Here is a 26,844-nt window from a genome sequence, read left to right on the forward strand (position 1 = left end):
GCATCTTTGCCAGCGTTTGTTATTTTTTGTCTTTTTGATAATAGGCATTTTAACTGGGATGAGGTGATACTGTGGTTTTGATTTGCATTTCTCTGATGATTGGTGATATTGAACATTTTTCCATATATCTGTTGGTCATTTGTGTATCTTCTTTTGAGAAATGTCTATTCAGGTCTTTTGCCCATTTTTAAAATTAGACTGTTTTTGTCTTTGTTTTGCTTCTGAGTTGCTTAAATTCCTTATGTATTCTGCATATTAACCTTTTGTCAAATGTATAGTTTGCAAATACTTTCTCTCTTTTTGTAGGTTGTCTCTTCATTGTATTGTGTCTTTTGCTATGCAGAAGATTTTTAGTTTGATATAATCCCATTTGTCCATTTTTGGTTTTGTTGCCTGTGCTTTTGAGGTCTTATCCAAAAAGTCCTCAGCCTCCCAAGTAGCTGGGATTACAGGCGCCCACCATCATGCCCGGCTAACTTTTGTATTTTTAGTAGAGACAGGGTTTCACCATGTTGGCCAAACTGATCTCAAACTCCTGACCTCAAGTGATCCGCCCACCTCGGACTCCCAAAGTGCTGGGATTACAGGCGTGAGCCACTGTGCCTGGTCTCCTTTATCATTTTTTATTGTTTTTTACTTAAAGTCCTTTTTTTAAATTTTATTTTTTGAGATGGAGTTTCACTTTTGTTGCCCAGGCTGGAGTGCAATGGTGTGATCTTGGCCCACTGCAACCTCTGCCTTCCAGGTTTGAGCGATTCTCCTGCTGCAGCCTCCCGAGTAGCTGAGATTACAGGCATGTACCACCACGCTCTGCTAATTTTATATTTTTAGTAGAGACAGGGTTTCTCCATGTTGGTCAGGCTGGTCTTGACCTCCTGACCTCAGGTGATCCACCTGCCTCAGCCTCCCAAAGTGCTGGGATTATAGGCGTGAGCCATTGCGCCTGGCCTTAAAGTCCGTTTTATCTGATGCAAATATAGCTACTGCTGTTCTTGTTTGGATGATGGAAAAGATGGAACACTCTTTTCCATCCCTTCACTTTCATTCTATGCATATCTTTTTTTTTTTTTTTTTTTTTTTTTTTGAGACAAAGTCTCACTCTGTCACCCATGCTGGAGTGCAATGGTGAGATCTCAGCTCACTGCAAACTCCGCCTCCTGGGGTCAAACGATTCTCGTGCCTCAGTCTCCCGAGTAGCTGGGATTACAGGTGCATGCCACCAAGCCCAGGTATTTTTTTTGTATTTTTTGGTAGAAACGGAGTTTCACCATGTTGGCCAGGCCAGTCTGGAACTCCTGACCTCTAGTGATCTGCCTGCCTTGGCCTCCCAAATTGCTGAGATTACAGGTATGAGCCACCACGCCCAGCCCCATTTTAACCATTTTTAAGTGCATAGTTCAGTAGTATATTCACATTGTTTGAAACAGATCTCTAGAACATTTTTATCTTGCAAATCTGAAACTCTATATCCATTAAACACAATTTTCCTTTTCCCTCTTCACTTGCCCCTAGTAACCACCATTCTACTTTCTGTTCCTATGCATTTAACTATTCCAGGTACCTCATTTAAGTGGAATCACGCAGCATTTGTATTTTTGTGACTGGGTTATGTTTTCAAGGTTCATTCATGTTGTAGCATGTGAAAAGATTTCCTTTCTAAGGCTGAATAATATTCCCTTGTATGTACATATGACATTTTGTTTATTCATTTCTTAATAGACATTTAGGTTGCTTCTGCCCCTTGACTATTGTGAATAGTGCCACTATGAACTTGGGGGTGGAAATATCTGTTTTGTTTCTCTTTTTAAGAGATGAGGCCTCTGGCCGGGCGCGGTGGCTCAAGCCTGTAATCCCAGCACTTTGGGAGGCCGAGACGGGCGGATCACGAGGTCAGGAGTTCGAGACCACCCTGGCTAACACGGTGAAACACCGTCTCTACTAAAAAATACAAAAAACTAGCCGGGCGAGGTGGCGGGCGCCTGTAGTCCCGGCTACTCGGGAGGCTGAGGCAGGAGAATGGCGTAAAAACCCGGGAGGCAGAGCTTGCAGTGAGCTGAGATCCGGCCACTGCACTCCAGCCTGGGCGACACAGCGAGACTCCGTCTCAAAAAAAAAAAAAAAAAAAAAAAGAGATGAGGCCTCACAATGTTGCTCAGGCTAGACTCAAACTCCTGGACTCAAATGATCTTCCTTCCTCAGCCTCCCAAGTACTGGGACTACAGGCATGTGCCACCATGCCTGGCTCCAACTATCTCTTTGAGGCCCTGATTTCATTTGCATATATCCAGTAATGGATTGCTGGATCATATGGTTAATCCAATTTTTAATTTTTTGAGGAACCTCCATACTATTTTTCATAGCTGCCATACCATTTTATAATCCCACCAACATTGCAAAAGAGTTCTAATTTCTCCACATCCCCACCAACACTTATTATTTCCTGGATTTTTTAAAGGATGGCTTCTATAAGTAGCCATCTTAATGAGCATGAGCTGGTAGATACTTCATTGTAGGTTTGATTTTTTTTACATTTCTGTGATAATTAGTGATACTTAGTATCATTTGTATACTTACTGGCCATTTGTATATCATCTTTGGAAAAATGTATATTCAAGTCTTTTGCCAGTTTTTCAGTTGGTTCGTTTGATTTTTGGTGTTGTTCAGTTGTAGGAGTTTTTAAAATATATTCTGAATATTAACCCTTTAGTGGATATGATTTACAAATATTTTCTCCCATTCTGTGAGTTGCCTTTCATGATGTTTTGTCCTTTGATGAGCAGACACTTTTAAGTTTGTTGTAGTCCCATCTGTCTATTTTGCTTTTTTTTTTTTTTTTTTTACCTTGTGCTTTGGGTGTCATATCCAGGAAAGCATTGCCAAGTCCAGTGTCATAAAGTTATCTCTCTGTGTTTTCTTCTAGGATTGTTATAGTCTTAAGTCTTACGTTTAGGTCTTTAATCCATTTTGAGTTAGTTTTCATATATGGTGTAAGAGTTTAACTTCATTCTTTTGCATATGGATACCCAGTTTTCCCAATACCATTTGTTAAACAGAGAGATTGTCCTTTCCCCAATGAGTGGGCTTGGCACCTTTGTTGAAGGTCATTTAATAATATATGTGAGATTTATTCTATTGAATATTCATTGATATATTTGGCTGAATTTATGCCAGTAGCACTCTGTTTTGATTACTGTAGCTTTGTAATATGTTTTGAAATCAAGAAGTGTAAGTCCCTTAACTTTGTTCTTTTTCAAAATTGTTTTGACTATTTGGGATCCCTTGAGATTCCATATGAATTTTAGGATGAAGTTTTCTATTTCTGTAAAAAAAAATTAACTGAGATTTTGAAAGGCATTGTGTTGAACTGTAGATTGCTTTGCATGGTATAGATATCTTAACAATATTTCCAGTCCATGAACATGGAATGTGTTCTACTTATTAGTGTCATCTTTAATTTATTTCAGCAGTGTTTTGTAATTTTCAGTGTAAAAGTGTTTTGCCTCTTTTGTTAGATTTATTCCTATTTTATTCTCTCTGATGCTATTGTAAATGAAATCTTTCCTTTTAAGTTTTAATCTCACAAACAGTGCACAAATACATTCTCCTTGTAAGAACTACTAAGGCTAGAATTCCCTTTGACTACTACCTCCCCATACTGTTCCCTTTATGTCTTCCCCAGATGTAACCACATGTTTTTTCTACATCATCTTAGTAATGGCACAGTCACTCAAATAAGCAGATAACCTTTTCAGATAATACTCTGGTGGGAAAGGTTTCTCTTATATAAGCTTGGGTATATTTGTTAAAAATTATTCTCATTACTTTATGGTTACACATACTAGACTATTGAACTAATATAACAAGAGAAACTAAAAAGAAAGTTAAATGATAGATACCTCTGATTATGATTTAAGAACAGTATATTCAAGGGTCCAGAAACAAGATGATTTATTGAGTGTATACAAAGGAAGAGATGCTTGAGACTGAGGGATGGGGTTGTTTGGTAGGGGATAGGTTGAGGCAGAGGGCTTGAGAGCAGGCAAGTTGATTAACAGGTCATTTATAGAGTAGTTAACACATCCACATATCCTTGCCTCCTTCTGAAGAGTGTTGGTAGCTAGAAATTGGAGGTTTCTCCTTTTAAAAAAAAATTGAAAGACAGGTGTGGGACTTAGAAATCTCTGTTTCAGCAATTGGCACCTTGGGGAACTAAGAATGAAAGGACTGGCCGGGTGCAGTGGCTCACACCTGTAATCCCAGCACTTTGGGAGGCTGAGGCAGGCGGATCACAAGGTCAGGAGTTCAAAACCAGCCTGGCCAATATGGTGAAACCCCATCTCTACTAAAAAATACAAAAATTAGCTGGGCGTGGTGGTGCATGCTTGTAGTCCCAGCTACTCAGGAGGTTGAGGCAGGAGAATCGCTTGAACCTGGGAGGCGGAGGTTGCAGTGAGTGGAGATCGCACCACTGCACTCCAACCTGGGCGACAGAGACTCCATCTCAAAAAAAAAAAAAGAATGAAAGGACTAACTAAGTCTAGCCCATCTCTTCCACCTGTGAGGCAAACTCTACTTGGTTTGTCTGAGAAATACAAGGCTTATTTTTCAAATGTCAAACAATGTTATTCACCATGTTAACAATATAAACAAGAAAAACTATGACCATTTAATAGATGCAGGGAAAGCATTGGACAAAATTTTTACACTATTTTATAGTAAAAACTCTCAACAAACTAGGAATGGTAGAAAATTCCTCAAACCAATAAAAGAGTATCTATAAAGTATGTACACTAAAGATCATAATGGTAAAAAACTAAACCGTTTACCCCAGAGACTGGGAACAAGGCAAGGATGGCCACTTTCCCCACTTTTCTTCAACACTGTACTGGAGGGCCTCACCCTTGAAATAAGGTGAAAAGTTACATACATCATGTATGTTTACCACCCTTTGGCTTTGATCACATAGCCACAGCCAATTAATTGTAGGGTAGTTTTGGAAAAGAAATCTTTGGCTAGGTGACCATGTACCCACCTACGCATTCCACCACCATGGAAGAAGAGGTGAATGACTTCTGGGGGACAGCCTCTGCCAGATCCATTGCTTTGACTACCCAAGTATCAGAGCACACCCATGTTAGTATACATAGAACATGCTCACATTCTCCCCAAGAGAGACAATGCCAAAGACCCATACAATTACGGCATCCTGCTTAGTCAAGATCTCTAAATATTATAAAATTCTTTTCTGTTAGATGGCTCTTCTTTGTCTCGTAACATAAAAAACAAGTTATCCATCCTCCCCCCTCACTCACACATACCCAAATTAGAGTATTAGAATAGGATATGTAACAAGTAAAACTTTCACTCAAAAAAGAGAAAAATAGGAAACATACAACTGTTGCTGTTTCACAGCATTTATCAAATCCTGCTGGACGAAAACTGCAAAGATTTTCTGCCTTGACAGTGGGATAAATTCCTTGGTTAGCCCATCAGTGAGGCCCTGCTTTTGCGTTCTGGGAGTATTTTTCTGTGTGTTGCCTCCATCACCTCTGGCGTTCCCTTCCAAGAGGGCTTTTCCTGGTTCACTATCCTTCATGGACTCATCTGAAGTGGTCCTCAGGGGTAAGCATTTTTTTTTGGAATGATCGAGTTTTTGTTGCCTCTTTTCAAAGCCAACTTTTGTATTTGTTAATTTTTTCCATTGATTTCTACTCTTATCTATATTATTTGCTTTCTTGTATCACTTTGGGTTTACTTTCCTCTTCCTTTTCTGGTTTTTTAAGGTGGAACTTCAGGTCACTGATTTTAGATCTTCTTTTCTAAGATTAGCATTTAAAACTACACATTTCCCTTTAAACATCGCTTCAGCTGCATCCAGCAAAGTTTGGTGTTGTATTTCCATTATCACTCAGTTAAAAATATTTTCTTTTTCATTGTGATTTTGTCTTTGATTCATGCATTTTTAGATTTATTCCCAGATATTTAAATACATTTATATTTATTTCCAGATATTTGAGATTTTCCTACTTTATTGTTATTGACTTCTAATTTAATTCTGTTGTGGTCAGAGAATACATTTTGTGTAATTTTGATCCTTTATGTTTATTGAGACTTGTTTCATGGCCCAGTGTATGGTCTATCTTGGTGAACATACCATTTGCACTTGAAAGTAATGTATATTCTGCAGTTGTTAAATATAGTGTTCTATATCTGTCAATTAGATTAAGTGTTGATTATGATGTTCACATCTTTCCTACTCCCTGAATCCCCTATGTCTTAATTTTTTTTTTTTTTTTTTTTTTTTTTGAGACAGAGTTTCACTCTTGTTGCCCAGGCTGGAGTGCAATGGCATAATCTTGGCTCACTGCAACCTCCGCCTCCTGGGTTCAGACGATTCTCCTGCCTTAGCCTTCTGAGTAGCTGGGATTACAGGCACCCACCACCACGCCTGGCTAATTTTTTGTATTTTTAATAGAGATGGGGTTTCACCATGTTGGCCAGGCTGGCCTCGAACTCCTGACCTCAGGTGATCCACCCACTTCAGCCTCCCAAAGTGCTGGGATTACAGGCGTGAGCCACCTCATCCGGCTTGTCTTAATTTTTTTAAACCTCTCATATTTTTTTTCCTCCACATTTCTTTTTTGAGTTATTTCTTCTACCTTCTTGTTCACTCTTTCTTTTATACTAGGTCTAATGTGCTGTTTGACTCATCCACTGAGTTATTAATTTGATTATTTTTCAATTCTAGGATTTCTGTTTGTTCTTTTCTCCAGACCTTCTGGTCACATTTTTGAGTTTCTAGTTACCTGCCAAAATTTTTCAAGCTTGGAATTTGCCTCCTTGAAATAGTAAGCATGGTTGTTTTCTTGCTGGATTCTGGTAATTCCAGTATATGGTGTTTCCATAGGTCTCTTTCAGTTGTCTCATTTGTGTTGGTTCTCAACCATAGTGGCTAATCCCTCATGTAACTGGTTGTTTTCACTGTATGCTGAACATAGTATTTGAAGAATAGTATTTGAAAAATTTCTTGTAAAAATAATTTAAGGCCTAGGATGACATTATCTTCCTCAAATAAGATTTGTTTCTACCAGGTAATTGGGGTCACTGGCAATTAGGGATCACCTTAATCCAGTTCAGAGCTTGAGATTTTTCTGACCACAAACTGTGCAGGGGCTTGTTTCATCCTCTCCTGGGTGCAGCCTATAGAGATCCTAGCCATCAAAGTGGGAATCTCATCAGAACTCAACCTTTGACAAGCCCAGTCTCTGACATTTGTCCCTCTAGACCCAGAAGGCAAAGCTCAGCCTCTCAATCTCCTACAGATGGCAAATGTCACAAAGGCAAAAGTAGCCTCAAGTACCAGGCTTACCTCTCTGGATCCCCACGCTCACCTGACACTCAGCCCAGTCATTGTTTACTATCTCATTACCTTTTGAGACTCTTAAAGAATATTGTTTCTATAGTCTGTCCAGGTTTTTTAGTTGTCTTCAGTGGGAACACTGGTCTTAATTACCAGTCCTGACATTACCAGAAGTGGTCATATCATTTAAAAAAAAAAATTCTTACCTCTTTACCCCTCTATTTTTCCTATTTTTTCTTTAGTCCAGTATTGGATATGCTGAGTTGAATTTCTCTCTCTGTTTTTTTCTTTCAAATTTTTTATACCTTTGTCTTTTTTCTATTTTGTGGAATGTTCCTCAGATGAAACTTTCAACTATTTAGTTTTAAAAATTTGGCTATTAAATTTATAATTTCCGACCAGACGCGGTGGCTCGTGACTGTAATCCCAGCACTTTGGGAAGTGAGGCGGGCGGATCACCTGAGGTCGGGAGTTCGAGACCAGTCTGACCAATATGGTGAAGCCCTGTCACTAGTGAAAATACAGAATTAGCCGGGCGTGGTGGTGCCTGCTTGTAATCCCAGCTACTCAGGAGGCTGAGGCAGGACAATCGCTTGAATCCGGGAGGGGGAGGTTGCAGTGAGCCTAGATGGCACCATTGCACTCTAGCCTGGGCAACAAGAGCAAAACTCCATCTCAAAGAAAAAAATATATATAACTTCTAACAGTTCTTTTTTTATTCTATAATCATTCCTTTTTTGGGGAACTTTCTGTTCTTTTATATGGATGCAATATCTTCTCATAGCTGTCTGAGGATACTAAATGGAAGGGCTGGTTTTGAAGTTGTTTTCCCATAGCATGTGTCAGTTTCCTCTACGTTCTGTTTTTTTTTTTTTTTCATTGGCTTTCTTCCCTATTCAAGAGCGGAGCATTAAAAAGTTTATCAGAAGCTCTGTTGACAAGATTCGTCAACTGTTGGGCTTAGCTTAATATTAATCAGCATGTACCACCAATTTTTTTTTTTTTTTTTTGAGGCAGAGTCTCACTCTGTTGCCCAGTCTGGCACGATCATAGCTCACTGCAGCCTTGATCTCTGGGGTAAAGTGATCCTCCTGCGTCAGTCAACCAACCCCTAGCCCCCAAAGAAGTAGCTGGGACTATAGGAGCATGCCGCCATGCCTAGCTGATTTTATTTTACTTTTCAAAGAGATGGAGTCTCACTGTGTTGCCCAAGCTGATCTCCAACTCCTGGCCTCAAGCAATCCTCCCAACTTAGCCTCCCAAAGTGCTGGGATTACAGGTGTGAGCCACCATGCCTGGCCTAAAGGCACTTCTTAGTGCAACTTCGGGTTGGGATATTGAAGCATTTGGATTCATGACCCAGTTACTGAACTCTAGTCAATAAGTTGTCAACCACAGGCAGACAAATACTCCCTTCCATCTCTGCTTGCACACTACGTACCTCTAGCCTGAGTTTCTCTCTTCTTTCAGGGCTTTGCTGAATGTGTCAAGAAATAGTCAACACATTGTGATTTTTGTCAATCTTTTTCCCCATGGTTGTATGTTCACTTGGTGCCTGTGATCTGACTTCCATGGTATCACAGGTGATGATTTTACCAAATGTGTTGGCGTGGATAACAAAGATCACCAACATTCTAGCTTGCTGTGTCCTAACCATGTGCTGCCTGACTGCAAAGCCAGTAGCACGTATAATCATGCATCCCTGAATGACAGGAATATATTCTGAGAACTATGTCATTAAGTAATGTTATTGTTGTGTAAACATAGTGGATTGTACTTACACAAACCGAGATGGTGTAGCCTACTACATACCTAGGCTGTGTAGTATAGCCTATTGCTTCTAGGTTACAAACCCTTACAGCATGTTACTGTATTGAATATTGTAAGCAATTATAATACAGTGGTATTTGTGTATCTAAACATAGCTAAGCATAGAAATGGTACAGTAAAAATAGAGTACAATCTTACGGAATCATCATCATCTGTGTGGTCTGTCATAGACCAAAATCAACCAATTATTATTTTTTTTTGGCAATTTGATTGGCAAAACTTTAACTGTTGATAATATCCAGCTTTGATAAAGATATGGAGAAAAAGGAACCTTCTCTACGCTGTAACTGGAATGTAAATTTGTATAGCCCTATAAAGGACAACTTGGCATTATTATTATTTTTTTATTATTATTATACTTTAAGTTCTAGGGTACATGTGCACAACGTGCAGGTTTGTTACATATGTATACATGTGCCGTGTTGGTGTGCTGCACCCATTAACTTGTCATTTACATTAGGTATATCCCCTAATGCTATCCTTATCCCCTACCCCCTACCCCCTCCCCACAATAGGACCTGGTGTGTGATGCTCCCCTTCCTGTGTCCAAGTGATCTCATTGTTCAATTCCCACCTATGAGTGAGAACATGTGGTATTTGGTTTTCTGTTCTTGCGATAGTTTGCCGAGAATGATGGTTTCCAGCTGCATCCATGTCCCTACAAAGGATATGAACTCATCCTTTTTTATGGCTGCATAGTATTCCATGTTGTATATGTGCCACATTTTCTTAATCCAGTCTGTCACTGATGGACATTTGGGTTGATTCCAAGTCTTTGCTATTGTGAATAGTGCTGCAATAAACATACGTGTGCATGTGTCTTTATAGCAGCATGACTTATAATCCTTTGGGTATATCTCCAGTAATGGGATGGCTGGGTCAAATGGTATTTCTAGTTCTAGATTCTTGAGGAATCGCCACACTGTTTTCCACAATGGTTGAACTAGTTTACAGTCCCACCAACAGTGTAAAAGTGTTCCTATTTCTCCACATCCTTTCCAGCACCTGTTGTTTCCTGATTTTTTTTGATGATTGTCATGCTAACTGGTGTGAGATGGTATCTCATTGTGGTTTTGATTTGCATTTCTCTGATGGCGAGTGTTGATGAACATTTTTTCATGTGTCTGTTGGCTGCATAAATGTCTTCTTTTGAGAAGTGTCTGTTCATATTCTTTGCCCACTTTTTGATGGGGTTGTTTGTTTTTTTCTTGTAAATTTGATTGAGTTCTTTATAGGTTCTGGATATTAGCCCTTTGTCAGATGAGTAGAAGCATTATAAATAACTAAAATGCTTATGAGTTTTGACTCAGGAACTCTACTCCTGAGAATCTCCCCTGTAGAAATGTGTATGTTCCCAATGGTACTAAAAATAAGTTTGCTATAGTGTTATTTATAATAGCAAAAATTTGGAAAAAGCGTAAATGCCTGACAGTGGGGAACCAGATACGTTATGACAAATCTACATGATAAAATACTGTGCAACCATTTAAGAAACTAAAGTAGCTTGATGTGTTGTAACCTGGAAAGACAGTAAGTGTTCATAATGTGTTAAGCAAATGGGTAAGTTCCAATACAATATGTCTAGCACAACTCCCTTTCTAGAAAGAAAGAAAAGAAAGTATATGCTGTAAAACTGTAGAAAAAAGTCTGGAAGTATATGATATAGCTGATAAATATAACACTAGTTACCTCTCAGAAGATAGAATGTGCAGGTGCAGGGGTATGTTTAACTTCTTAATTTGTGTATGTATATGTACTAGGATTATGGGAAATTTTCACTGTCTGTATTCTTCTGTGTTTTTAAAATTTAAAAAAATCTAAAAATACTAAAAGTAGTTTAAATACTTGAAGTGTTCCTGTAGCGTGAATATAAAAGCCTTAAAGTAATGGAAATGAATGATTTCAGAATGTTTTTAAAAAATATTTATATCCCAGATAGTAAACTGACTTTTGAGGTTTAGACATGATTGACTCAAGATAAACTTACTTTATACCAAGAATGCCTTTCCAGGATTTCTGAGAATTTCTAGGGTTCACAGTAGCTTTTATTTTTGAGTTTCTGCTTAAATGTAATTCCAGACTTGTCCATATCTGACTTCTCAGGGCTGTTCTCATCTGTCTGATCCATGCCATACCAGATGCAGAACTTGGCCCACTTTCTTTGACCTCTTCCTCCCTTTAAGCATTATGCTAGGCATTTGTATGTGTAGCACACTTTTATGAAGATACCGGGAGGTAGAAAGGGTTTACATTTAGAACACTGCAAAAATGGAATTAAAAGGCCCCCAGTCACTTTACAGCATCTTTCCTTGTCACTAGTCAATATGGTCCTCTGCCATGTTGCTTTCTTTCCTTGTACTAGCGCCAGACCTTCATTTCTCTGTTTTGTTGTTGTTGTTATTGTTGGGTTGTTTTTTTTTTTGTTTTTTTTTTTCCTGCTCTTTCCCCAGGTGCTGAATTTCTGTGTTTTACTTAGGCAAAGAAGGTTAGGCATCTCTTCTATTTTCTGATGTTTTTAAGGCCTCATTTTTCCCAACCAGAACAATCTATCAAGATATATTCCTCAACAAAGACAATTACCTCCCTGAGAGGAACTCTGGTGCCTGCTGTTAAAATAATAATTTCCTCTCTTTCACTACATGTTATGGTTGTAAGTGTAACTGATAAAATAATTAGCACATTGATTACCTTTGTTAACTCTTCCTGTTGTTTTTTTTCCTAAGTAAAGCCTTATCCTTTGGTCAGTGCAGTTAATAGATGAGTCTTAATTGATGTTGGCTTCCTGCTGTGAAACGTAAGAGTTGTGAAATCTTGGCATCATTATGACATTAATCACATTTTCATTTTATTAGGGACAAGAGGAAAATGAGTTATGAATAAGCTAGAACCTCTCTGCTAAAAAATAAAAAAAATAAAAATAAAGTTAGTTTAATTAAAGTGTGAGCAGAAATACAATTCATGAAGTTGTAAATGCTTCCTCTCTGATAGACCTTGGCCTGACAGTTGGTCTGTGGAAACATGGCTGTATGTAAGATTGCATGGCATTAAGAGGCCTTAACCAAGGTCAATGTGTGAGATTAATATACTGCTCATTAGAAACAGTACAGCATAACAGATAGAAAGAAAGCTTTTGGTGTTAGAAAAACCTACATTAAAACCTGGATTCTACTCTTTACTGTGTGACCTTGGACATGTTTACCTAACTGAGCTTTGGTTTCCTCATCTGCAAAATGAGGGATATGGATTATAATGATATAAATCATAGAACTGGCTTAGTATTATGCTGGGTTACATAGTAAGTAGTCGGTACACAGTAGCAATAGAATTTTAGCAATAATTACTATTATCTTTATAACATTTACTATTCTTATGTTTATTACCACTGGTCACTTTTCAGATGGCTAGTCTCTATTTATTTATTTATTTGTTTATTTATTGAGCTGGAGTCTCGCTCTGTTGCCTAGGCAGCGGTGTGATCTCGGCTCACTGCAACCTCCCCCTCCTGGGTTCAAGCGACTCTCGTGCTTCAGCCTCCCAAGTAGCTGGGACTACAGGCATGAGCCACCACACACAATTAATTTTTGTATTTTTAGTAGAGATGGGGTCTTGTCATGTTGGCCAGGTTGGTCTTGAACTCCTGACCTCAGGTGATCCACCCACCTTGGCCTCCCAAAGTGCTGGGATTACAGGCATGAGCTACTGCACCCGGCCTTAGTCTCACTTTAAATTCACATAGGCTCTCAGTGTTGCAGTAGTCCTATAATATTTTTCTAGTCAATATATTCCCCATTCTCCAAAGCCACTCTATTATATCCTGTCCTCTCTGCTCCATTTCCAGTACTTCTCCTCTCTCTTCATTCATGGCTGTGACCCTGTTTGTATCTTACTGAGAAAATAGAAGCAGCTAGAATAAAGATTTCATATCTTCCCACCAACATATCTATCAGTCTACTTCCAGTTGTAACCCTACACTCTCCCTTTCCTCCTGTTATAATGGAAAAGGGTCAGTCCTTTCATTTGTATACAGAATCCTGTCCCCTTTTGTGTACTCACAGACTTAGGGCCTACTGCTATCGCTCTTACTCTTCAGTAATCACATTGTATCTTTGTTTTTGCTTTCCCACTGAGACAGGGTCTTCCTCTGTCATCCAGGCTGGAGTGTAGTGCTGTGAATACAGCTCACTGCAGCCTCAACTTCCCGGCTCAAGCAATCCTCCTACCTCAGCCTCCCGAGTAACTGGGACCACAGGCTCATGCCACCAGGCCCAGCTAAATTTTTAAAATTTTTATAGAGACAGGGTCTTGCCATGTTGCCCAGGTTGTCTTGATTTCTTGGTCTCAAGTGATCCTCCTGCCTTGGCCTCCAAAGTGCTGGGATTATAGGAGTGAGCCACCATGCCTGGCCACGTTCTATCTTTTCTTTTCTTTTCTTTTTTTTTTTTTTGAGACAGAGTCTAGCTCTGTTGCCAGGCTGGAGTTCAGTGGCACGATCTCGGCTCACTGCAACCTCCGCCTCCCAGGTTCAAGCGATTCTTCTGCCTCGGCCTCCCAAGTAGCTGGGATTACAGGCATGTGCTGCCATGCCCAGCTAATTTTTGTATTTTTAGTAGAGATAGGGTTTCACCATGTTGGCCAGGATCATCTCGATCTTCTCCCAAATTGCTGGGATTACAGGCATAAGCCACCACGCCCGGCCTAACATTTTATCTTTTATGTTAGATAATTCCCATCAGCAAGCAAACATGTCATCATAGGGTCTGTGTTTAAAATATCCCTTTGGGCCAGGCGCGGTGGCTCACGCCTGTAATCCCAGCACTTTGGGAGGCTAAGGCGGGTGGAACACCTGAGGTCAGGAGTTCTTGACCAGCCTGGCCAACATGGTGAAACCCCATCTCTACTAAAAATACAAAATTAACCAGGCGTGGTGGTATGCACCTGTAATCCCAGCTACTTGGGAGGCTGAGGCAGGAGAATCACTTGAACCCAGGAGGCAGAGGTTGCAGTGAGCCAAGAACGTGCCACTGCACTCCAGCCTGGGCAACAGAGCGAAGCTCCGTCTCAAAAAAAAAAAAAAAAAGAAAAAGAAAAAAAAATTTCCTTTGACCTTTCCTTCATATTTCCAGGTAGCTATTCCTGTGCTTTTTCTGCTTTCCTTAGAGCAAAGCTCCTTGGAAGCATATCCTTACCTCAACTACTCCAAGCAGATTTTTCTTTCTTCTGCTCAACTGAAACTGCATTTGTCAAGGTTTCCAATGACTGCCACACTGCCAAATCCAGTAGCCAATTATCAGTCCCTGTTTTACTTGACCTTAGCACCGTTTGAACAGATTATTTCAACCTTCCTGAAATGCTTTCTTCTGGCTTATGGAACATCTCCCTTTCCTAGTTTTCACTGGCCAACTCTGTAGTTTCTTTTACTGAATGCTCTTCAACTTTCCTGATTTCTAAATATTTATGAACCCCAGAGCTCAATTCTTTCTCTCTCTCGGTTCAATTCCTAGGTAATCTCAACAAGTCTCATGCTTTTATTATCATCTTTGTAGTGGTGTCTCCAAAACCTGTATCTAAAGTCTCAATCTTCTCTGACCCTCACTTGCATACCCTACTGCCTACACTACGTCTTTGGATGTCCTGTAAGTGTCCCAAGCTTAATATATTCTACCTTTTCCCCAATTTTACTTATTTACTTATAAATAAATAGTATTAGGCCGGGCGTGGTGGCTCAAGCCTGTAATCCCAGCACTTTGGGAGGCCGAGACGGGCGGATCATGAGGTCAGGAGATCGAGACCATCCTGGCTAACAAGGTGAAACCCCATCTCTACTAAAAATACAAAAAATTAGCCGGGCATGGTGGCAGGCGCCTGTAGTCCCAGCTACTCGGGAGGCTGAGGCAGGAGAATGGCGTGAACCCGGGAGCTGGAGCTTGCAGTGAGCTGAGATCACTCCACTGCACTCCAGCCTGGGCCACAGAGCCAGACTCGGTCTCAAAAAAACAAACAAACAAACAAATAAATAAATAGTATTGGCCAGGCATGGTGGCTCACACCTGTAATCCCAGCACTTTAGGAGGCCAAGGCGGGCAGGTCACTTGGGCTCAAGCAAGACTAGCCTGGCCAACATGGTGAAACCCCAACTCTACAAAAAACATGTGTGGTGGCACGTGCTTGTGGTACCAGCTACTTGGAAGGCTGAGGTGGGAGAATCGCTTGAGCCCAGGAGGCAGAGGTTGCAGTGAGCTGTGATTGTGCCACCACACTCCAGCCTGGGCAACAGAGCAAGACCTTGTCTCAGATGAATGAATGAATGAATGGTACTTCTAGTCATCTGGTCCGCCACAGCTCTTGGAGTCTCCCTTGACTCCCTTCTCTCACATGTCCAGTCCATCAGCAAATCTTATCTGCTCACTGTAGATGCACATTCAGAATCTGACCATTTCTCACCTCCTTTACTTGGTGTTACCATAGTCCAAGCTACTACTTTCTCTTGCCTGGATGACTGCATAGCTTCTTAAGGTTTTTCTGCTTCTACTCTTGGCCCCTACAGTCTTTTTCTGCCAGAGTGATCCTTTTAAATCAGTAATTATTTTTCTTGCCTAAATTTCTTTAATAGTTTTCTATATATATGTAGAAGAAAATCTGAAAATCCTTACTGTGGTCTTCAAGATGCTGAATGATTTGGTGCCTGGCAACTGTTCTGACTTCATCTCCTACTACCTTCCATCTCCCTCATCTAGTCCAGCCCCAGCAGTTTCTTCACTATTGTTTGAGTATACCAAGAATTCTCCAGCCTTTATACTTGGTATTCTCTCTGCCAGAAATGTTTTTCACCCATATTTTCACATGGCGTGTTCCTTCATTTCATTCAGTCCTCTGCTCAGATGCCAGCTCATCATAGAAATCTTCCTGACCATGCCATCTGAAATGGCACCCTGTTCCCCATGTCCTGCCTTCCTTCAGTCCCTTTATTCTTCTTTGTTTTTCTTCTGCAGTGCTTGTTACTACTTGCTATTTTTCTATAATTCCCACCCCCACTCTTTCTAGAAGGTTAGTTCTCTGAAGGCAAGGACTTTGTTTTGTTCATTGTTGTATCCCCAGAACCTAGAATATTACCTGTGGCACTCCTTGTTGGATAAATAAATGAATGAGTTGCTTTTTTTCTCCATATACATTCTTTTTTTTTTTTTTTTTTTTTTTTTTTTTTTGAGACGGAGTCTCGCTGTGTCTCCCAGACTGGAGTGCAGTGGGTGATCTCAGCTCACTGCAAGCTCCGCCTCCCGGGTTCACGCCATTCTCCCGCCTCAGCCTCCCAAGTAGCTGAGACTACAGGCGCCCGCCACCACGCCCGGCTAGTTTTTTGTATTTTTAGTAGAGACGGGGTTTCACCATGTTAGCCAGGATAGTCTCGATCTCCTGACCTCGTGATCCACCCGCCTCGGCCTCCCAAAGTGCTGGGATTACAGGCTTGAGCCACCGCGCCCGGCCTTTTTCTCCATATACATTCTTATCTTACTAATGTACTTTTTAAAAAATTTATGGAAAAATGCAGTCTTTTAAAAAATTGTGATAAATACTCATAAAATTTACCATCTTAACCATTTTAAAATGTACAATTCAGTTAATGCCACTGCTACCATCATCACTATCTCTCTCCAGAACTCTTTTCATCTTGCAGAACTGAAACTCTGTACCCATTAAACAGTAAGTCTCCATTTCCTCTGTCCCCTAAATGCTGGTAGCCACCATTCTACTTTCTGTGTCTGTGTCTATGTCTGTGTTTTATCTCTATGAGCAGTCTTTTAGTTAACCACTAAGAGGTAAGGTTTGAATATATGGGGAGTCAAACCACCCTCAGGTTTCTTTTAACAAGCACTTATTGAATACCTGCCTTGGGCTTGGTACTGTGCTAGGTTCAATATGGTTACACAAGGGTTGTCCTCTACAGGTCTCTTCTGCTGGAAACAAGAATTGTGTATGTTTTACAAAAGATACCATTCCATATCTCATTACCATGCTCTGATACTGAAAACTAAGATATGTTTTGGTATGTGTATTAGTCAGGGTCTTCCAGAGAGATAGAACCAATAGGATATATATGGTCAAGCATGGCATAATGACATTTCAGTCAGTAACGGACCATATATATGGAACAGTGGTCCCATAAGATTGTAACACTGTAGTTTTACCATACCTTTTCTATGTTTAGATACATAAATACTCACCATTGTGTTACAGTTGCCTACAGTGTTCAGTATAGTAACTTGCTGTACTGGTTTGTATCCTAAGAGCAATAGGCTATGCCACATAGCCTTGGTATGTGTATAAGTCCATTTTCACACTGGTGATAAAGACATACCCGAGACTGGGCAATTTACAAAAGAAAGAGGTTTAATGGACTTATAGTTCCACATGACTGGGAGGCCTCACAATCATGGTGGAAGGTGAAAGGCACATTTCACATGGCAACAGACAAGAGAAGAGAGAGAAGAGAGCTTCTGCAGGGAAACTCCCCCTTATAAAACCATCAGATCTCATGAGACTATTCACTGTCATGAGAACAGCACGGGAAAACCTCAGCCCATGATTCAATTACCTCCCACCAGGTTCCTCCAACATGTGGGAATTTAAGATGAGATTTGGGTTGGGGACAGCCAAACCATATCAGTATGTAGTAGGCTATACCATCTAGGTTTATGTAAATATACAATATGATATTTGTGCAGTGACAAAATAACCTGATGACACATTTTTCAGAACATATCCCCATTGTTAAGTGACTCATGACTGAATATAGACATATGAGAGGGGATTTATTAGGGAAATTGGCGTATACTGTTATGGAGGCTGAGAAGTCCCACACAAGCTGTCTGTAAGCCGGAGACCCTGGTAGTGTAGCTCAGTCCAAGTGTAAAGGCCTCAGAACCAGGGAAACCAATGGTGTGACTTGTCCAAGACTAGAGCCTGAGAGCCCAGGGGACTCCTGGTGTAAGTCCCAGAGTACAAAGGCTGGGGAGTCTAGAGTTTTGATGTGCAAGGACAGGAGAGGAAGAGTGTACCCCAGCTGCAGCACACACTTGCCTTTTCTCTGTTTTTGTTCTCTCTGGGCCCCTGGCTGACTGGATGGTGGTGTCTACCCATGTTGAGAGCAGATCTTCCCCACCTAGTCCACTCAGACTCACATGCTCATCTCCTCTAGAAACACAGAGACATATCCAAAGATAATGCTTTCCCAGGCCAGGTACAGTGGCTCACACCAGTAATCCTAGTACTTTGGGAGGCTGAGGTGGACAGATAATCTGAGGTCAGGAGTTCGAGACCAGCCTGGCCAACATAAAAATATAACAATGAGCTAGGCATGGTGGTGGGCGCCTATAATCCCAGCTACTCGGGAGGCTGAGGCAGGAGAATTGCTTGAACCTGGGAGGCAGAGATTACAGTGAGCCGAGATCATGCCACTGCACTCCAGCCTGAGAGACAGAGTGAGTGAGACTCCGTCTCAAAAAACAAAACAAAACAAAAACAGTAAAAAAAAAAAAAAAAAAAAAAAAAAAAAAAGATAATGCTCTACCAGATTTCTAGGTATTTCTTAATCCAATGAGGTTGACAAAGTCAACCATAACTATGAATTTTGTGCTTTATAGCCATATCCAGCTTTCCCCTTCTTTTTGTCTGGTCATTTCAAATTGACAGGAAAATATACCTTTTTTTTTTTGTAAGGTGAAATTAACATAGAATTAAACATTTAATTTTTTTTTTTTTTTCCTGACAGAGTCTTGCTTTGTCGCCCAGGCTGGAGTGCAGTGGTGCGATCTCGGCTCACTGCCCTCCACCTCCCGGGCTCAAGTGAGTCTCCTGCCTCAGCCTCCTAAGCAGCTGGAATTACAGCTGCCTGCCACCATGCCCGGCTGATTTTGTATTTTTAGTAGAGATCAGGTTTCACCATGTTGACCAGGCTGGTCTCAAACTCCTGACCTCAGGTGATCCACCCATTTCGGCCTTCCCAAAGTGCTGGGATTACAGGTGTGAGCCACCATGCCTGGACAAACATTTAATTTCTTAGTTTTTATTTTTTTAGACAGGACCTTGCTCCGTTGCCCAAGCTGGGGTGCAGTGGTATGATCTTGGCTCGTTGCAACCTCTGCCTCCTGGGCTCAAGCAATCCTCCTGCCTCAGCCTCCTGAGCATCTGGGACTACAGGCATGGGCCACCATGCCCTGCTATAAATTAAACATTTTAAAGTGAACAATTAAGTGGCATATAGTACCTTCATAATGATGTACAACCTCCACCTCTATTTAGTTCCAAAACATTTTCAGCACCCCAAAAGAAAACCCCATAACCATTAAACAGTTGTTCCATATTCCCACCTTTCCCCAGCCCCTGGCAACTATCAGTCTGTTTTCTGTCTCTATGGATTTACTTATTCTTAATATTTTATATAAATGAAATAATGCAATATGTGCGTGACATTTGTGTCTAGCTTATTTTACTTAGCATGTTTTTTAAGGTTCATCCACATTATAGCATATAAATCAGTACTTCATTTCTTATTATGACTGAATAATGTTATATGTATATGCCACAATTTGTTTATCCATTTATTTGCCGATGGATGTTTGGGCTGTTTCTATATTTCACCTATTGTGAATAGTGCTATGAACATGCATGTACAAGTATTTGTTTGAGTACCTGTTTTCAGTTCTTCGGGGTGTATACCTAGGAGTGGAATTGCCAGGTCACATGGTAATTCCATGTTTAACTTTTTGAGGAACTGTTAAACTATTTTCCATAATGGCTGAACTGTTTTACATTTCTGCCAGCAATGCACAAGGGTTCTAGTTTCTCTACATCCTCGCCAACACTTGATATTTTCCTTTTTAAAACATTGTTATTAGAGCCATCCTTGTGGTGTGAGGTGGTACTTCATTGTGGTTTTTTTTTTTTTTTGAGACGGAGTCTCGCTCTGTCACCCAGGCTGGAGTGCAGTGGCACAATCTGGGCTCACTGCAAGCTCCGCCTCCCTGGCTCGCGCCATTCTCCTGCCTCAGCCTCCCGAGTAGCTGGGACTACAGGCGCCCGCCACCATGCCCAGCTAATTTTTTGTATTTTCAGTAGAGACGGGGTTTCATCATGTTAGCCAGGATGGTCTCGATCTCCTGGCCTTGTGATCCGCCCACCTCGGCCTCCCAAAGTGCTGGGATTACAGGGGTGAGCCACCACGCCTGGCCTTCATTGTGGTTTTGATTTGCATTTCCCTGATGACTAATCTTTTCATGTGCTCGTTGGCCATTTTTATATCTTCTTTGGAGAAAATATATTGTTTTGAGAACCATAATAACAATATTCAACTTGATGAAATCTTTTTCCTGTTTTCCTTAAATTTATCTTGATTATACCCATAGTGTGTGCTATTAGAAGAGGAGTTAGTAAACTAAGTCCTGTGGATCAAATCTGGTTTGCTGACAGTTTTTATATGGCCTACATGCTAAGCATGGTTTTTACATTTTTTAATTGTTGGAGGAAAAAAATCCAAAGAATATTTCATGATACATGAAAATTATATGAAACTCAGATTTCAGTGTCCATAAGGTTTTATTGGAACACACAGTCACACCCATGCATTTATGTGTTGTCTATGACTACTGTCATGCTACAATAGCAGAGTTGAGCAATTGCATAGGGACCATATGGGTCATAAAGCCTAAAATATTTATAATCTGGCTCTTTATAGGAAAAACTTTGCCAACCCTGTATTAGATGTTCTTGTTTCTTGTTCTTAGCTTCTGATATTTTTGCAGCCCTGATCATTGATGGGCAGAGAAGGCTTTAAGAGAGTAAGGAAGTACCGCTTGTGGGGAGAGCTCAAAATGGAATAGCATTCAGTTTAGTTCTCATAGATGACCAAATGTTTTCTAGCTTGATAGATACTAAATTCCAAGGTTAAAATATTAATGATAGGAACCAGATACAAAATTCCTAAAATATCATTTAAATGTCATCTGTCATTATCGTTAAGAGTATCTCCCATCAATAATGTTCCAGCTCTCAACATACATTATTTATGATGAATGTAAGAGAATTTCATGAAATCCTCCTCTAAAGACTCCTTTAGCCCCAAATTCTGAAATACTGTAATTCTAACATTAACTATTGGAATATCATTATGTTGCTCAATATCACATTGAACAGGGACATCTTACATTCCAGAACTTATCAGTGCCCTTCTGTAACTAAATTATAAAAATTTAAAAACTAAATTAAAATTTTCTTTAACCTGTGTAAGAAGGGACATCTCACACTTGAAGCTTTATTTGACATTTGTGGTTTTTTTATTTTACTTTATTTTGAGATAGTATCTCACTCTGTTGCCTAGTCTGAGTGCAGTCGTGTGATCAGCTCATTGCAGCCCTGACTGCTTGGGCTCAAGCTATCCTCCCTCCTCAGCCTCCTGAGTAGCGGGGACTATAGGCACATGCCACCACACTTGGCTTATTTATTTATTTATTTATTTATTTATTTATTTTGTAGAGACAGGGTTTCACCATGTTGCCTAGGCTGGTCTCAAACTCCTGGATGCAAGCAGTTCACCCACCTCAGCCTCCCAAAGTGCTAGGATTATAGGCATGAGCCACCGCACCTGGCCAACATTTTTTTTTTTAATAATAGACTTCTAATTGATTAGGTGTCCAAACTGTAGTGATTTCAGTGATGTGTATTTTGTTAGGAGGAGGTTGTTCATTCCAGCCACTGGCATGCTTTGTGTAGGTCTTTTGAGTACATGCTGACTTAAGGAAATACCTTTTAAATAAAAAATACCAAGAGGTAAAGAATATTAGACTGAATCATGTTCTTCTGATTTCTACAATGGGTATTACCCTAAACCACATGTACCCAAATATTAATCTTACTGTGGAAACTATGCTCTTATATTCTGATAGTATGTTTAGTTTTACAGTCAAAGGAAACTGAAAGTTTAAGAGCAAAGTTCACTTCATTCCTGAAGAAAAAACTTCCCATTTTATAGCTATTGGATTATAGATGAGATTTCATTAAGGTAATAGCCCCAAAACCTTAGAGGATGCTCTTGGTAGGAATGATCATTCCCAAACAAGTAGATGCAATGCTCTTGTCTCTTGGGGCCTTTCACCTCTCAAGCCTGTGATTCCCAAATACTTATCTTCTCTGATCAGTATGCAAGTTTATCTTTTGAGTGAAGTCTTATAAACCTCTAGCAACACCAGGCTAGTCTATGTCTTTTTGTATTTTTATTGATTTCTGTACTCCTTAGCTCCTTGATTGGCAACTTTGTTAATGAAGGAAGCTTGCTTTAATAAAATTATGTTTAGATGCTTGTTATTAGAAGCTGTGTGCCAAACGATATTTTAACGCCCAATCATTAAAATTCAGTGGGTTTGTTGCTACTGTTCTTCAGTCTACCTCCCCATTTGAGATCTGTAGTTGCTTTAACAGTCATTTCCTTTGTCCTTATCAACAATTCCTACTCTGCTTTCAAAGTAGGGTTACAACTAGGTCTATTCATATTCCAAATCTTATTTTAGTGTTTTCTACCATCATATGGCCTGTCCTTTAGGGAGCTGGTATGTCTCTATAGGTTTAGAAAATGATCATAGTTAGGTGTTATTCTTTTTGGTCAGCTTTCAAAAATCTTGATGCCTGGGTTGCATTCCACACCAATTAAATTAAAATGTCTGAGGGTGGGGGGCCCCAAGCATCAGTATTTTTTAAAAAGTCCCAGGTAATTCCAGTATGCAGCAAGGTTTGGAAACCATTGGCTTTACCAATTGGCCAAATGGCTTAGAGGCTCTTCCTCCTAGTTATCTACTCACTACCCAGGATTAATTAGATGACCTTAACACAATGCATTTAGCTACCTGAAAAAGAGATGTTATGTAAATGTATTACTGTTATCATTATTATCATTATTATTTAAACTTCAGAGAAGCCATTTTGTGGTAAAATGTGCATAACATAAAAGTTACCATTTTAACCTTTTTTTTTTTTTTTTTTGAGATGGGGTCTTACTATGTTGCCCAGGCTGGAGTGCAGTGGCTATTCACAGAAGCAATCATAGCACACTGCAGTCTCAAATTCCTGGGCTCAAGTAATTCTCCTGCTTCAGCCTCCCAAGTAGCTAGGACTACAGGTGTGCATCACCATACCTGGCTCATTGTAACTTTTTGTTTGGGGGGTGGAGTTTCACTCTTGTTGTCCAGGCTGGAGTGTAATGGTGCAATCTCATCTCACTGCAACCTCCACCTCCCAGATTCAAGCGATTCTTCAGTTCTCCTGCCTCAGCCTCCTGAGTAGCTGGGATTACAGGCATGTGCCACTACACCCAGCTAATTTTGTATTTTTATTAGAGACAGGGTTTCACCATGTTGGTCAGGCTGGTCTTGAACTCCTGACCTCAGGTGATCCATCTGCCTCAGCCTCCCAAAATGCTGGGATTACAGGCGTGAGCCACCGCACCTGGCCTCATTGTAACCATTTTTAAGTGTACAGTCCAGTGGCATGAAATACATTCACATTTGTGTAACCATCACTACCATTCATCTACAGAACTCCTTTCATCTTCCCAAACTGAAACTCCATACCTATTAAACAACAGCCCCTGGCACCTACCATTCTATTTTTTGTCTCTGAATTTGACTATTCCAGCTACCTCATATACCTGGAATCATATAGTATTTTGTCTTTTTGCGATTAGTTTATTTCATTTATCCTAATACCTATTGTTGTAGCATGTGCTAGAATTTCTTCCTTGTTTGTTTGTTTGAGACAGGGTTTTGCTCTGTCATCCACACTGGAGTGCAGTGGTGCCATCATAGCTTACTGCAGCCTCGAATTCCCGGGTTCAAGCAATCCTCCTGCCTCAGCCTTCTGAGTGAGTAGCTGGAGCTACAGGCATGTGCCACCACTCCTGGCTTTCTTCCTCTTTTTTTTTTTTTTTTTGAGATGGAGTCTCACTCTGTTGCCCAGGCTGGAGTGCAGTGGCGCCATCTCGGCTCACTGCAACCTCCACCTCCCGGGTTCAAGCGATTCTCCTGCCTCAGCCTCCTGGGTGGCTGGGACTACAGGCACGTGCCACCATACCCGGCTAATTTTTTGTATTTTTAGTAGAGATGGGATTTCACTGTATTAGCCAGGATGGTCTCAATCTCCTGACCTTGTGATCTGCCCACCTCGGCCTCCCAAGTGCTGGGATTACAGGCGTGAGCCACCACTCCTAGCCCCGCTTTATTCCTTTTTAAGGCTAAATAACATTCCATTATATGTGTATACCACATTTTGTTTATCCATTCATCTGTTGATTTCTTCTCCCTTTTGCCTATTGTGAAAAATACTGCTGATTATACTACTATGATCATGGATGTATGAGAAACTCATTTTAAGTGATAAACTGATAAACTCTCCTTCCACAAAATGCTTATGTGGCTAAATTACTTGCTCTATATGGCTAGATTATAGTTCACCAGATGAGTAAGCACCTGCCCCTGGTGACTAGTCTATCTTTTACAAAATATGGCAAAAATTAGGTACTATTTCAAATACTTTCCAGATTTTCTACCAAGTAGTAATAGAATTCCATTTTATTTGAGTCAGCTATCCTGCTCGGGCTGTGGATCAATCCTGTAGAGGCTGTGTTCCAAAAATGTAGTGACAAAAGTCTTTGTATGTTGAGAATGAAATAAAGGGTTTGTGCTGTATACTTTAACTCACAAATGCTAAGGCAAAGTTGTAAGCTTCAAAACCAACCTAAAAATGCTCCCTGGGCTGGGCACAGTGGCTCACGCCTCTAATCCTAGCACTTTGGGAGGCCAAGGCAGGCAGATCACGAGATCAGGAGTTTGAGACCAGCCTGACCAACATAGTGAAACCCCGTCTCTACTAAAAATACAAAAAATTAGCCAGGTATGGTGGTGTGTGCCTGTCATCCCAGCTACTTGGGAGGCTGAGGCAGGAGAATCACCTGAACCCAGGAGGTGGAGGTTGCTGTGAGCTGAGATCGCGCCACTGCACTCCAACCCGGGTGACAGTGCGAGACTCTGTCTCAAAAAAAAAAAAAATCTCCCTGCATGTTGCTGTAAAAATTGTAAGCTCATTAGGTTGAAGCTAGAAGCCACGTTAAGATCCTTTTATTGCTGCCTGTGTTCCTCTGATAGACGTTTTAGCTCAACTTCTACACATGATCTTAGCTTTTTTGTATTACAGAACCTAATACCTAATTCGCATTTTTACTTCTTTCATTCTTAATGAACCACTGTGTGAGGATATGCTTTCTTTTTTATGGACAGTTGAGCTAGGTGTTTTTATAAGAATTCAGCTGTGTTAGTCAATAAGTGGGAATTTTACAGAGTCAATCAACTTTGGAAAAATGGTGATTACTTATTTTAACATTGTTTTTCCTGAGGCATTGCCTTTTCATGTTCCCACAACCTACCCACCTACTCTTACAGCATGAAGAAAATGAATTTTTATTTGTATGTGTATATTCACTTTGATCCCTTTGACACTTTTCCTTACTTTTTCACTTATAATAAAAGGCAATTGAAGGCCAGGCACCATGGCTCACACCTGTAATTCCAGCACTTTGGGAGGCCAAGGTGGGTGGGTCCTGAGGTCAGGAGTTCGAGACCAGCTTGGCCAACATGGTGAAACCCCGTCTCTACTAAAAATATAAAAATTAGCCATGCGTGGTAGTGCATGCCTGTAATCCTAGCTACTTGGGAGGCTGAGGCAGGATAATCACTTGAACCCAGGAGGCAGAGGTTACAGTGAGCCGAGATTGTGCCACCATACTCCAGCCTAGACAACAAGAGCAAAAGTCCGTCAAAAAAAAAAAAAAAAAAAAAAAAAGGCAACTGAGATGAAAAGAGTCTTGGCCATACTGCTGAAAAGGAGAGGTACTAAAATTTGTTGGTCTCTTTGGGTTAACAACTAGGCTGCATCAGTATGCTTTAGAGTTATAGGAATACCCCAAAATTGAGAATCCGATGGGACTATATAATTTTAGAGCCAGTTCTACAGGTGAGACATAGACAACTTGTTCTGCTTTTCTGAAAACTTGTCTATAGAACTCTACAGAGAGGCTAAGAGGGAGTAAACAATCCTTTCTTTCTAGATCTTCATCTGCTGGTGGACGTGGCCTGCAAGCAGGAGCACTTTCCAAAGGAGGAAGAATTAAAAGAGTGAGGCATGGATGACAAATGTGACATTGTGCACTAGCTGTAGCTGGAGGCAGACTAGCCTTGCACGTGACAAAATGTTGGGATTTTTTCAGTTCTGTTAAGGAAAAAAAGTATTTTTTGTTTCGTTAATTGAGAATTTTGTTAATTGAGAATTGGGAATTTGCTATGTACTACAGCGGTTCAGTTCACATTATCTGCCTTGACAAACTACCGAACATCTAGCAGCCATGTTTTTTGGCTGCCCAGATCCCTTTTAAATGAAAAGTTCTGACCTTCTGTTATAGTCAAGGAGCATCTAAAAACTGCTCCATCTATGGTACTAGAGAATAATCTGTGTGTGTGCTGATTTGTCGTCTTGCCACTCAAACTGTAGTCAGCACAACTTTAGTGGGGAATTCAGTCTCTCTGATTCAAGTCACAGTGTGATCCTTTTAGAGGAGATCGTGT

At 40.4% G+C, this 26,844-nt stretch overlaps 1 protein-coding gene across 1 annotated transcript in view; it reads left to right on the forward strand.

The window, feature by feature from the left end:
* HSF5 (heat shock transcription factor 5) overlaps window positions 1-26,547 on the forward strand; it is a 58,184-nt gene extending 31,637 nt beyond the window's left edge. Inside the window, exon 6 of the mRNA XM_015119150.3 lies at window positions 26,331-26,547. Coding sequence (XP_014974636.1) covers window positions 26,331-26,401 — 71 coding nt within the window. The 3' untranslated portion in view covers window positions 26,402-26,547. The remainder of the gene's footprint in view (window positions 1-26,330) is intronic.
* The last annotated feature ends 297 nt before the right edge of the window (window positions 26,548-26,844 follow it).

The sequence above is a fragment of the Macaca mulatta genome, chromosome 16 (genome assembly GCF_049350105.2).
Source record: "Macaca mulatta isolate MMU2019108-1 chromosome 16, T2T-MMU8v2.0, whole genome shotgun sequence".
Classification (NCBI taxonomy): Eukaryota; Metazoa; Chordata; class Mammalia; order Primates; family Cercopithecidae; genus Macaca; species Macaca mulatta.